Genomic DNA, 14653 nt, shown 5'->3' on the forward strand with positions numbered 1-14653 from the left:
CTTCAGCTGCAATTTGAGTAATTTTAATTATTTTCTTTAATATAATGGGGCTATTATGCCATCATTCCCCCCCCATCTTATCTCACGATGGCTCTCTGCCAAACGAGCCTATAAGTGTGGCTGCCTTCAGCCTTCTTTGACATTTGTAAAGCATAATAAAGCACGTTGCATTGCCTTGTTGTTAAAATGTGCTGCACAAAATAAATAAATAATAATAATCCTTGCCTTGCCTTGAGTGTAACTTTGTTGGAATTAACTGAAACGTTACAATGTAGATTCGGTCTATGCACTATTGTGATTATACAACAGTTACCTTTAAAAAGTCATGTAAACTCAATTTCATTATAACTAATGATATTCTATAGAAAAAACACAATATATATATTTTAATGACATATTTAATTATATATTTTTTGATAAAATACACGGTAACCTGAGACCTCTTGTGGCTTATTGCTTTATTTAAACATCAGTATTGGCATTGGCCAAGAATTTCCATATCGGTCCATTGACCGTCTATATGAATGCAGTCATCCATGTTTAATGATGAGTGTTTACCTTGAGAGCGTCATGGAAGATGGGCACTCCTGGATGATGTAGACACGCCTCTAGAAGAGAAGAAATTAAGAGCAGTTTAGGAAACACGCGTACATTAACAACCTAACTGTCAGGACGTGTAGTTAGATGCAGTCAGTCAATGGGCTATATGTATGGCTGCCCCTTTATTACTCTATGCTATATGCATAAGATTATCTCTTCCTACTTCCGGGCTGCTTCCCTACTTCCTTCACAGTTGTTACAGATGATACTAATGAAGGCTCTGTCCTGTTCCATTCGGGTAAAGTCAGGGTGCTGTGCATGTTGGGCTCACTGGAATCACTCTGCTACACCAGTGGGTCTCAAAGTATCATTGAGAGAGTTCCAAATGGCTCTGTGCCGGTCTGTAACTCTGAGAGTGTACAAATGGAACCAAATGGACCATTTGGTTCAATTTGTGCACTCTCAGAGTTATGGGGTCCTTGAAATTAAAAACTTTGAGAACCACTGCACAATGAATGGAACAGAGCCTTAATTAGTATCATCGGTAACACCTGTGAAGGATGTAGGGAAGCAGCCTGGAAGTAGGAAGAGTTATTCTGTGTGCAGAGAGCCCATTGCTCACGCACGCGGCACGCACAATAATCGATATTTTAGCATGCTGATTTTCGTAAATGTCTTTTTACGGTAAGCCTAAAGCTGAAAATAGCAGATCTACAAGCACACAACGCCGTCACACTGCGACACGTTGTGTGCTTGTAGATCGCCTATTCTTTCAGGGGATAATCACTAAACCTATACGTACTGTAACTTCTAAAATAATCCCCAGGCTGAATCTCTAAAATCTTAACTATTTTTTGTGAGTTACAGGAAAATGGTGCTCAGTGTCTATTTCACATCTATGTGTGAGTACATTTGGTCCTCGCAAGTAGAGTAACACACACACACACACACACACACACACACACACACACACACACAGCAGGGTATATGACCTACCTACACTACAGTGTACCAGCTGTTTGCGAGGTGATTGTGTGTGTGTGTGTGTGTGTGTGTGTGTGTGTGTGTGTGTGTGTGTGTGTGTGTTCCATAAAAGGTGTGCCAACAGTTGCTGGAAAGGCTCAGTATAGTAATCCCTCCAGTAAGTAACACGTGGCTGACCATGCATGCTGGTCTGACTGCCTGGAGCAGTGTTTTTCAACCCTTTACATATCAGGGTCCATTATTTATTCAGCATTTGAGCCACGGACCATTTTCATGACATTTAGACTCTCAGACCCACAACTTTGAATATTTTGTTGTCCATATGTTGGTCTATACCAACAACAAGAGACAACAGGCAAACGATAAAAAATAATAATAATTTTGATTAAGTAATGCAGATGTTTAACAACAATTTAACTCTGGAGAGTGTGAATTTAGCTGGTGACTACCTGGAACTCCCTCAAGGTCTGGTTGAAAACCACTGGCCTGGAGAGATGGCTCTTCATTACATTACATTATCTTATACAGTTTGACTATAGGCCTCGCATGTATCAAGGATTCAACCATTTCAGTTTTCGCCAAGGCCACTTGGAAAGTAATGATACATACACACTGTGAGTGTAGTATGAGTACAGTGAGTACAGACACTGAGTACAGATGAAACAATGTCACCTCTCTCTGGCCCTGATCTCTGTAATTTTGAATTCGACCTGCCTCCCTCTATCACGCCCCAACACACACACACACACACACACACACACACGTATAGGTATTGACGAGTTATCACATAAACCCACATTAGCTTGTAAGTGTCTGAACGCAAATCGATACTCAGCATGTCCGTCACACACACACACACACAGCAGTTAAGGAACTCAGTCAGCTATTTGCATCCACCAAGAGATTCATGAAGAGTTGTACTTCTAAACATTGTGGAGTGGATGTTTCTCAATGACACACGAAAAAGGTTAAAACTACTACAAAAGACCTGCATGGGACTTTGTTAGATATAGACTCTTCCAATGTTCCATAATGTAAGTGAAAATTGTTTGTTTTTATATAAGCTTACCACAGTGGAAAATACATTGTTGTTTCAAGGTAATGTTTCAAAGAAAGAATTAAGAATTAGAGTTATTAGTGGACTCACTGGACTGGCAGCTACTATCAGGAGTTAAAGTGGAATCACTGACATCAAGTAGCCATATAATAGACAGGCTTGATGTACATCTAATTGTGTCTAAGAATGAGTTATATAAAAAGTCACAGAGACAAATAGGGTCATCATTCTTACCATCATTGTTCTCCTTGGCCTCAAATTTTCCTCCACAACCTTTGTTATAACAGAACAGAGCCATGTTGGCCTAGCAGTTAAAACAGCACTGTAGTTTATAGACTTCTTTGTCTTTAGCCTATAATTTTAAGTTTCTCTCTCTCTGCCTCGGTCTCTGGTGTGTTTGGTCGTGCTCTTAATCCTGCAATAGAGCTTAGTTCCAGAACGTTCTCCAGACGAGATGAGGTGACTTCCAGAGAGATCCACGAGGACTGACCGGCCGGCTTCCAGAGTGGAGAGAGAAAGGCCTCTCTCTTGACTTCAGCTGAATGAATGATAAAAATAGCACCTCACCCCCACCCCCCATACCTTCTCTCACTCTCACAGCTGTCAAAGCTCATCTAAGGGGGGATGGTGGGGGCCCGGGAACATTCCCATACTGTCTGTTGCTGCTGGCAGGGGGGCTGCTGTCACTGAGGTGATAGTGGTGTGAGGACACATTTGTCATTCTAATGCAGTGCTTCTCAAACTGGGGCTTCGAGATTGTTATTATTATTATTAAGCTCAAAACGCCTCACCACTGACCATCTCTGACAAACATTACATTGTAGAATGTGTGGCTGTTGTAGAGGGTGCGCTGTGACTGGCCAGTCGCTGTGATTGACAGCCTACACCTAAACCTAACCCTAACCTTAACCTCAGTAAAACTATACCTAAACCTAACCCTAACCTTAACCTCAGTAAAACTATACCTAAACCTAACCCTAACCCTAACCTTAACCTCAGTAAAACTATACCTGGCTAAACCTAACCATAACCCTAACCTTAACCTTAGTAAAACTATACCTAAACCTAACCCTAACCTTAACCTCAGTAAAACTATACCTGGCTAAACCTAACCATAACCCTAACCTTAACCTTAGTAAAACTATACCTAAACCTAACCTCAGTAAACTATACCTTAACCTAACCTCAGTAAAACTAAACGCAGTGGCTGGGGACGTTTCCAAGAACCCGGAAGAACGACGGAATCCGTGGAAGATCCCCTCCTCGCCTGGCAGTCTGCATGGTCTGAGTGGAAAGAGGAAGATGTTACGGTACCAGGAATGACTGAACCCAATTGCAGAGCCAAAGGCAGACAATGTATCAAATTAACTTATTTATTAAGGCAGAAATAGTTTACAACAAAAATAGGGAAATGCAAGGAGTAAACTAGGAATTCCAAAAAATGCAAAACTTCAGGAACAAAATGCTAAATCTCATGAAGTCCAAAAAATGCAAATACTTTCAATAGCATAACGCATAAACCAGAAGTCCAAAAGTTATAAGCTATGCAAAACACAAATACAGAACACTGGAACAAGGAAGTATGTACTGACAGTTTGTTTGTGAAATGAGTCCAGGGAGCAGGGTGATTGCAGAAGTGTTCTCAGGTGTGGAATGGGCATGGCACTGTTGGGCTGAAGAGGGGGTGGAAACAGGTGTGACAAGGGCTGAGAGAGGGAATGGAGAATGGGAGTGGCTGATGTGGAGACATGGTCTGTAGAGTGACAGACCATGACAGAAGAAGGCCCGGCCCCACAGGCCAGGGCTGCTGCTTCTTTGATTGTGTTATTTATTTGGTGGATTTCTTCAACAAGAACATACTAGGTGAGAATAAGAACAATTGATTGATTGAAATATGTATTAACAGTTTGCAGAATTACAGTGCATTACAAGCACAACTCAATACAAAGACTGTTAACTGTGAGTGCCGACCCAATAAAGCATTACACTTGTTTACAAGAGGGTCCACCTTGTTCAATTCATCAAAACATTTAGAGACGTACAAATACACACTTCTATATGGCCAAAGAACAGAACAGGAATTCATCATGAAAATATATACAACCCAAAGAAGAATTATGACGGTCTTTGTAACAGTATAACGCACTTTTGTAGACAAACTCACACATACTGAACATGGATATATAGAAGGCACAATTATATTTGTTTCTGACTGCTTTTTAAAGCGTCCATTTAAAGCAGTTTAAGATACTTGAACTTTTAATTAAAAGCGTGCAAAACATTGGGTGCAACAACAGCTTTAGAAGAAGACATCTCCCCCGACTTCCCAGAGGGACTCTTTGAATGATTTCAGAAAACAAGCACATGGTTTCATCACCACCACACCAGAACTTCTCCTAACGCTCCCACTGGGGCTGGTAGTAACGGCTTTGGGCTATTATAGGCCTATAGCTTATAACTAATTAGCTGAAAACATTAAACAAATAAAAATGCTGTAGGCCTACAAGTACATATCCTGCTTGCTTCTAACCTATAGTTGGCATTCAGTTAGCAGTGGTGGAAAGTAACATTTACTCAAGTACTCATGTACTTAAGTACAATCATGTTGAGGTACTTTTACTTTACTGGAGTATTTCAAATTTTACTTCTACTCCACTACATCTCTGACTCAGAGGTCATTGGTCCAACAATGACAACCTACCTCAAACCCTAACCATAACCGTGAGCACGGAGCAGCCGCATGTTCGCCAACCTTAACGCATGTTCGCCAACCTTAACGCATGTTCGCCAACCTTAACGCATGTTCGCCAACCTTAACACATGTTCGCCAACCTTAACACATGTTCGCCAACCTTAACGCATGTTCGCCAACCTTAACACATGTTCGCCAACCTTAACGCATGTTCGCCAACCTTAACGCCAACCTTAACGCATGTTCGCCAACCTTAACGCATGTTCGCCAATCTTAATTAACGCATGTTCGCCAACCTTAATCCGGTCGCCAACCTTAACACATGTTCGCCAACCTTAATCCGGTCGCCAACCTTAATGCATGTTCGCCAACCTTAATTGCATGTCGGACCAATGACCAATGTCGGAAAAGCGTACTTTACTGAAATTATTTTATAGATATATTAGTTTGACTGATTTGGGGAACAGACTTGATTTAAAGATGGAGTGCCGTGATTTTTTCCCACCCTAAAACATGATCATCAGGTATTATGACATAAGGAGGAAGTATTATGTTGTTGGTACAGAAAACACTGCGAGAGAAGGCAGGCGTGTCGACTGCACTCTCTGTTACTTACCGGTAATAAGCTCACTGACACTATCTAAGCGCCAGACAGCTCTAAAGGCCTCATTCACACGTATCAAACGAATGTTCTGTGCTCTGTCTGTGTTAATAGCTGCCACAATGCAATTCCAATGGGAGTCACATGGTTTGACCAAACATTTGTGTTTGATTGCCGATTGCTGCCTCAAACACAAATGTTTGGTCAAACCATGTGACACCCATTGGAACTGCATTGTGGCAGCCATTATTCACACAGTCAAACAAACGTTCTGTGCTCTCTGTGATTGATGTTAATGTGAATGGGCTCATGGGTATAATACATTTGTTTCATTGTATTGTAGTGACTCGTGACTCGAGTGGACTCGGTGGGGGAAGAGTCCCGACTCCCGAGTCCCTTAATTGGTCCGACACCGAGTCAAGACCGAGTCAAATTATGGGTGAGACATGAAGAGTCAATTAAAATGTGGACTAGAGACCGGAATCGAGATGAGTCAAGGACTCGAGTACTACTGTACAACACTATAGTCAACGGCAACGCTTCAACTCCACTGTTTCGTCCTCACCTTTACATAAACCACTGGTACAACAAATAACTGATAGGCTGCTATGGTGGAGCAATTATTATCTGCTAATGTTTTAGAGGTCTAATGTCTTAAATTTCACCTCGCCCTCAGCCTCTAAGAGCAAACATTCTAGAGGATATGATGAAAGTGAAATTACAAACTAAAACATTTCATTTGAATTAGAAATTAATATTAAGATAACAGCAGTGCTAGAGAATTATTAGGAGTAAATATGTCAATAAATTATTAATTAGGACAATAAACACATTTTCTCGTTTAGAAATGGTGTAATTCTAAGGTCAACCTTTAGTCTTGTTCTTTGTTCTTTATGCCACCATTTCCAAGCTCTGAAAGAAAATGGCCAGAAAAAAGTACAAACATCATTAATTAGCAACTTATAACCACTTAAAATAAACAAAAACTTGACACGTAGGAATGGAAAATGACTCTTTATTTCTTCCAAAAAAAAGAGAAAGAAAAAAAATCTCTATAATAAACAAATATATATACCACTGTAAAATAAAAGCCCATGATTTATTTCATTTTGTATAAGTGAAAACATTTCTTTGCCTTTCCATGCTTTGATACAATCCATATTATGTCTGCATTTAAATAAATAGAAAAACAAAATGTACAAAGAGATTTGTTGGGGCGGGGGAGACAGAGTAGAGAGATAGAAAGATAGAAGCGCCAGACATTTTTTAAAAGGTGTATTTTGGCATTGTTTTGACAATCCACTACGGGACCCTGATGTATGTTAGAACGGGGGGAGGGCCGGCGCCTGTCCATTCACCCCACACACCCACCCCTCTGAGAAGTAAATATACACTGCTGTTATTACAACGCTAATATCATTCAATGTTCCATCAGAAAAATAAACGGATAAATGCTAAATAACGTAACTGCAGATTATGTATGAGAGTATGTGTGTAAAAGCTATGTGTTTGTTGGTATGTATTATGTGTGTAATGCAGGTCTTTTTAAGTGTCTGTTTGTGTGTGTGTGTGTGTGTGTGTGTGTGTGTGTGTGTGTGTGTGTGTGTGTGTGTGTGTGATCTCTATATACAGAACTGTGAGGCAGCAATCCAAGGGTTTCTTATCGAAAAACATTGATGTAGAGAAGAAAAGAAAACAGAACGTGCACAATAGGGTCTTTGATTCGACACAATCAGCTCACCGGCAAACAAAACAAAACGAGGGGAATCAATCCCCTAGAAGCCATCCGTCATCAACACACTCCACTCACACACCTGTCCATTTGTCCATGTCTCTCTTTTTTGACATGAAATCAATCTCCAGTTAATCTCTCTTCTAAAGCAAAGCATAAAGCCACCACCAGGTGGTGCCACACCAGCATGGGTGGGGGAACACATATTGTATATAAATCCACAGGACACATTATTGTCATTTGGCTGCAGTAACAAATGTGACATCTTTGGAGAAAATAAGTAACAAAGAAGAAGAAAACAAAGTTTGGTGCTCATTTTTGCTACAGCGGCTCATCTTTCAATACAAAACCCTCCGTCCCAAAAATCTGTTTATCAATGACATAAAAAAAAAGAGTTGGCCTGTAGCCCTGTACAAGACTTCAAAATGACCCCGAATCACCAGAGACAGAATCCTCCTAGTGCAGTCTATTCAACCTTTCTAGCCTTGTTGGTCCTCCCTTAAAGTGGGTTAACAAGAGGAGATCATTGTCATCATCATTATCATAATTATCATCATACTCATTTCATGCTTTTCTGGGGGAAGGAACAACAAACGTCAACGACAATATACTGTAACCGTGCACTCTCTGACACCAGACCAGAGAGAGAGAGAGAGAGAGAGAGAGAGAGAGAGCTAGAGAGAGTGAGAGAGCAGTTCACGTAAGGGGAGACAACCTGCTGGTAATATGGGGCTCAGTAACATTAGCTGCACTAGTCTGCGTTTCTCTTTGTCTGTGACGCTCGAGATGAAAGCTTACAAGACAAGACAACTGTAGGCGTACACGCACGCACACGCGCAAAGCCCTCTCCTCTGACGAGCATCAACGCAGAAGGTTTGCAGGGTTTTTATTTTTGGGGTTTTATGCATCCCCCTGAACCAGACAAAGAAAAGATGTGAAGGGCGTGTGAGCGTCGATGATGCTCTTGTTAAAACCTCCACAACCGCTTGACGCGTGTCCTTGTGGAAGGAAGGACACACATTAGCACGTGTTCCAAAGCCAGAGTCCATATTCTGGTGGGATCGCTAAGCCCCCACAAAGAATAGCAGATCTACAAGCTGCAGATCTACAAGCTGGGGGTAGCGTTCAAAGTACAGTTGTAACTGGAGTCCAGTTCTCTGAGACTAGTGCAAGTGGTTAAGCCCTCAAAGATGCTCCGGTGGAGCTGCATGCTGCGTTCGAAACGCTAAAACAAAGTGATTGCGCGGCCGGGGCCAAGCATGCAGCGCTGCAGACGTGAAGCCGAGTGAGACGTCGATAGAAGATTATCAGTGGAATTAAGTGGGGATATTTAACAGGACGGTCGCTTTGATAGTTTCTGGCACTGTAAGCCACGGAAAAGGAGGCAAGGAAAGATGTTACTTCACCAGGATAGTCTCTCTCTCTTGCTCTCTCTCTCTTTCCTGACACTTTCCGTCCATTTGGATCCAGCTCAAACACAACAGGCAGGACTGGATTCCATGCATCGACAAGAACAACAACATCAACCACCAGTTATTAACAAAGGAGAGGAGAAAATAGAAAAGAGGGCAAATAAAAATTAATAACTGACCAAGCGGAATACGGGACATGGATTAATGTGAGAAGGGGGAAGGGGAAGTAATGCTGTGCTCATTGAAAACGTTCCCCCATGTACCTTAAAAAGCACAACTCCAGAGTCATTTTCTTTAAGCAGGCCTGGATAACTGCAGTTGCAAATAATTTGTAGTGTTTGGCACTTTTTGGGGGTTTAGAGGAACAGCGGGTTGGGGTTTTAACAGATCTCAGCCACGTTGACTTCTTTGCTTTTCTGCGATTGTCACGAAGCGTGCCGTCTTATCTGATGAACCTCGACCCTCGACACTCGAAAGAAAAAAAAGTATAATCACAAAAACAAAGGGTGTTTAAACCCAAGACCACAAACTGTCCACATCTTAAGGCCTGAACACACACATTTACTATATATTGTTCAGGGCAGTGATGACCTGTCAGGCACCGGCCGCCGGCACACCTCTAAAAGTCTAAATCAGGCTAAAAATGTACACACTACGTTAAAATCAAACCCCCGTGAGGCAGACATTCTGGCTCATAGGCGACGTAATGTGGAACATCAACTGTGCAGGCTGTGAGCCGCTTGGCTTCACACCTCCTCACAGTTACAACAGCTCACACACCGTTGCCTTGGACACCGGATGCTCGTCAGCCGAGTAGAAATGCCCAGAGGTAAGACCTCCTACTATACTGCATGAGCCATAGCACAGTATAGCAACTAGTTCCAAATTTCATCAAACACACATTTAAGGACAATGTTTTTTTTGTTGTCCTTAATGATTGAACTGAGCCATTTTGGCACCGATACGCAAGACGGTACATTTTGAGCGCCGATGGTTGAGGGTGTGTGAGCCCAGTGCAAAGGCTGCTCGCAGAAGCTTTGGAAACTTCCAGCTGTAAGCACCATAGAGTTATGCATAATCTAGAGCCCCATCCGACAGCCCCGCCCCCACTGTTCATTTCAATGGAAGTTGCTCAGTGGCGTTTGAAGGACCCGGAAGAACGCTCTACTTCTGCATTTTTCCGATTTGGACGAGCCCTCAGTGTTAAACCCCAGCTGCGCAGGGTTTACTCGTGCTAAATGCAGGGGCAAAAACCGCCCGCCTGCAGTTCCAGCTTTGGCCAGTAGAGTTTGGCAGCTTCAACGTTGGCCAGCCGCTCTGGGGGCTTGGTAGGCAACCACCAGAGGAGTGGCGTCCATTTTAAATTCCTGGGGGAGAGGATCCAGTACATCCATATTTTTTTGTTTAGGGACACAGGGTGTCCTGTGGGTTGTTGGCAACGCTAGATCCACAATCCATGGTTCTAAGAACAGGTGCAACAACAGAGAAAACAGACCTTCTGTTCCTTTGGACAGACATGCTGTTTGACCGTCTAGTGCTGCCCAGACATGAGAGAGAATCACCTGTACACGGAGTCCAAAATGCTAACCACGGCTTCCGCAATCTGATTAGCCGCGTTGTTGCATTTCGCGATGGAAGTAACCCCTAAAACTAAGGTTTTATTGTCACCTGCCAAACGTGTACTGGTAAGATAAACACTTGTCCAGACACAATGCAGCAGCCTGTCCCACCCTGTCTAATAATGTCTTAATAGATTGCCGTTATTTCATACAACTTCCTCATTCATTACCGAGCCTGTTACAGAAGAGCAAGCCAGCAATTATCAAGTCGTGCATATCGCTGCATTATGCACTACAGTGCAGTGCAGTACAGTACAGTACAGTACACTACAGTGCAGTACATCTCAGTTTCAGCCAAGCAAACATAATCGCTGTCTAGGTTTGACTGTCCAGTCGAGTGGTGGTTTGAATCCGGCTGACATCTCCGTGACATCGGGAGGTGGAGGTGGCCATTAAATGGGACTTCCCTGACCTACATTTTAGGACAGAGAAACTAGGCATATAGAGCTTACAACTACTGTACCACCACCTGACCCTGAAGCAATGCCGAAGGCAAGAGAGCACCTGGTGCCTGGGGATTGGACACACGTCACACACACACACACACACACACACACACACACAAAGTCAGAAAGGAGCCAGACTGTAGAGCTAGACTCCTTGAAAAAGAATACCTCCTGTACAGTGCAGTAGGTAACAGAGAGATAGAGATAGAGACAGATATTATAGGGCAGAGTTTCACTAGATAGATACACAGGCAGAAGACATGGGTGCCTAAAAGCTTAAAAACGAAAAACAAAGACTGCGATGAAAAAGAACCAACACCGACCTATCCAACGAGCTTGAAACATGACTGATGGAAGTTGATAATGTAGAGAGAAATCGGCTTATTGACTTAATTTGCATTTTATTTACACATCAGACTACAGTACACTAGAGATAGAAGAGTGGTGTTTAGAGGACGTGAAGAAGAATGAGACTGGACATAACTTTCTCTGATATGACGACATATCAGTGAAAAAAAGAAAAACGTATCAACCACTTTCAGTCTTTTCCGAGGCACACAGATTTTCAGAGCACTGTAAAGATATCAGTAGACAAATACTAGTAGACAAAGTACTGCAAAAGTGTCTGGACAAAATGTTATTATTCAAAAAACACGTAGGTGGTCACGTTTTGTTTGGGTGGCTGGTGTTCATTCATTCCACCCTGATGATAATTAAAGTAAGATTGTTCAGTCCCCCCGTGGAGACCCTGTTAGCTCTGTGCTGCTGTAGGTACTGTATGTACAGTAGCCACTGGCTTCACCACTCCTTTTAAACCATCAAATAAACCATGGAAATAAATCCCCTGTGTGGCTGCCCGGCACTCGTAACACTACATACATAGGAAGGGTTAATAATCACGAATCATATCAAGTTCACTGTAAAATCCCAAAGTATCTCGTTTCTACACTGAAATGACCTTCCTCTCTTCCTGCCATGCGACTAGTCAACTTCAGTGTAAAGATTTCTTGCATGTGCATTTTGCAACAAAAAATAGACCTTTTTTAATGTATTTTTTACAAAAACAAATAATTATAATAGTAGTAGTAATAGGAACTAAAAACCTAGCATATCGATTATCAAACTCATTGGCGTTACATTTTTGTTAAAGAAATTTACACTTTTGTTAGACCCTCAGAAATAGCCCTCTGTGGAAACCATTCACACACACACACACACACAGGTGTGTGGGTGATGATAGCATACTGACACACACAAACAAACCGGTCAGAAAACAATGGCAACGAATGCTTTGGCTGAGGAATGGCCCAAATAACCCATCATCAGGGTCAAATATTATGTTCCTTCAAACACCACAGCCACTAGCTGAGGCCACACCCACAGGTAAATCAAAAGCAGGCACAGATCACCCCCCCCCCCCCCCCCATACACACACACACACACACACCCCAGCAGATGGACACAAGCAGACAAATAGAGAAGTGAGTTGTCGGAGAACAACCACAGATACACACGGATAAGACGGGGGCCGGGCAGGAGAATAAATTAAAAGTACAAAAAAGAAAAGAAGAAAATGCAGCAATGTCATCTGTGAATCAAATCAATCAAATCAAGTGGCCTACATGATTCTAGGCCGTACTATTCATGTCTCAATTTGTGGCACTGATTAGGGGGGAGACGAAAGCGGCAGCATCGCTAGGCAACTGTTGTCCCCATGAAGCAGATAGCGCCACAGTGTGTACCTCTAGCAAAATGACAACAGCGTGTGAGTGACTGCCACACCTATCTTGAATAATGTCACGACGAAAAGCTCTGCGGCTACCACTTACAATAACTGGGTCTACGAGGGAACGGTACGGTGATGTGGTGGTTGGACATTTAAGAGAGGGCGGAGCGGATTAAAAAAAGAAATACAAAGATATAATACAGATCCAAAAGATATGGATATACGCGGCCGACAGACGACCATATCTAGACCGCTCGTTGATTGGGACGGACACGGACGGCCAATGGGGACAGGGGACGAACGCAGACAGCCAATGAAGACAGGGGACGGACGCAGACAGGCAATGAGGAGAGGGGGGAGGAGACCTGAAAGGTTTCCACCATGTCTGAAACAACTGTGACACACACACACACACACACACGTGTCCTCAGGACGAATAGCACCAGCATGAAATAAAGCTAATTCTGCGCCCGCCCAAAAAACCTTAACCAATCACAGAGGAAAGGATTTCTACTTTATCTCTCTCTCTTATATCTTTCTCTCTCGCCCCGATTCTCTTGCTATGAGACTTTACCCCATCGATAGGATTATAAGTTAACTGTGCACGCACACAAACACACACACACACACACACACACACACACACACACAGTTGTTTCAGACACCGTGACTATCATCCGTCCTGTGTTCGTCCTCCCCTCTTCTCTCCATCGGCATGTCGTCTGTCCGTCGGTGCTCTTCGTGTCTTCTGTCCGTCTTTCGTGGTTTTTCAGGTTTTTGTGTCTTTTTTGCTCGTTCCAGTTGTCCGTCTATCACCTGTCCCATGGCTCTGCGTGCATGTTTCTCATGTCTGTCTGTCGTTTGTTCGTTTGTCGCGTTTGGCACTCTGCTTCTCCCCTGATGGCTCCTCTACATGAACTGCATCTGTAGAGACAAACACAGACAGACAGACAGACAGACAGACAGACAGACAGACTTTCAGAAACATTTTGAGCATCTCAGAACATCTGTAGCTGACGTATATTTTTATTTTTATCCCACGATTTTGTAACCCATTTTTCACCCGTGTCAATCATCTAATGTGATCCTGGGCTCTACACACCCTCCACCAACCTAGGACAAGGGGAGAGCAACGGACTTGAACTCATGCTTCCTTCATGCCTGAGTGTCCAAGTTGCTCCTATACACCTGACAGGGGGGAGTTTCCCTGGTTGGACGTAGCGCGTGGAAGGAACACGTTATTCCAACCAGTTCCTTTCCCCTCCATCAGGCGCCCCGGCTGGCCAGGGGGAGGCAGTTTAGTGACCAGGATTACTGCATGTTTTTTGTGAGGGTACCTACCATAGGGGACACGGGGAGAACATGCAAACTCCACACAGAAAGGCCCTTTCGCCAACCCGGCCTCAGGTATGGTCACTGATGACGCGGAGGAGGAAACACGCCGCCAGAGCTTACAGTGTCCCGAGCGGGAATCGAACACAGGACCTTCTAGCTGTGAGGCGACAGCACTACCAACTGTGCCACCGTGCCCCCAAGTGTAGCTGACGTTTTTAACTAAAATCTTTGCTTGTGGAGGGTCCCTGAAACAACATTTTCAGATGGGGGGTCGGCGACCAATTACTTATATATTTTTGGGGGTCCTTGACATGAAAATGGCAATAACGACTGATACAGAAACATGGGTTTTCAGAAAACTGTCAGGATTTAGAAGACATTTGTAGAAACGGCCTCAGGTCTAAATGGGTTCATGGATATCTAGGTGTTGTTTGAGATAGCAGACCATGGTATCCGGAATGCTCGCCTTAAAACACACTCGCCCTCGTTTTTTCAACCAACCTCATGCC

The 14653-nt window shown here is 43.2% G+C and overlaps 2 protein-coding genes across 3 annotated transcripts in view; both read right to left on the reverse strand.

Annotated features, from left to right (window-relative positions):
* The window catches only part of LOC308335808 (cysteine and histidine-rich domain-containing protein 1), a 9928-nt gene extending 6855 nt beyond the window's left edge, over window positions 1–3073 (reverse strand). For both annotated transcript variants that reach the window (XM_080793022.1, XM_080793021.1), the window contains exons 1-2: window positions 2816–3073; window positions 559–608 (exon numbers count right to left, since the gene is read on the reverse strand). In XM_080793022.1, the coding sequence (XP_080649148.1) occupies window positions 559–608; window positions 2816–2879 (114 nt within the window). In that variant the 5' untranslated portion in view covers window positions 2880–3073. The remainder of the gene's footprint in view (window positions 1–558; window positions 609–2815) is intronic.
* Window positions 3074–6873: 3800 nt separating this feature from the next.
* LOC308334873 (phosphatidylinositol-binding clathrin assembly protein) overlaps window positions 6874–14653 on the reverse strand; it is a 106882-nt gene continuing 99102 nt past the window's right edge. The window contains 1 exon segment of the mRNA XM_080791754.1: window positions 6874–13733. Within this exon segment, the coding sequence (XP_080647880.1) occupies window positions 13719–13733 (15 nt within the window). The 3' untranslated portion in view covers window positions 6874–13718.

This window comes from Protomyctophum bolini (genome assembly GCF_963924005.1).
Source record: "Protomyctophum bolini genome assembly, chromosome: 20".
Taxonomy (NCBI): domain Eukaryota; kingdom Metazoa; phylum Chordata; class Actinopteri; order Myctophiformes; family Myctophidae; genus Protomyctophum; species Protomyctophum bolini.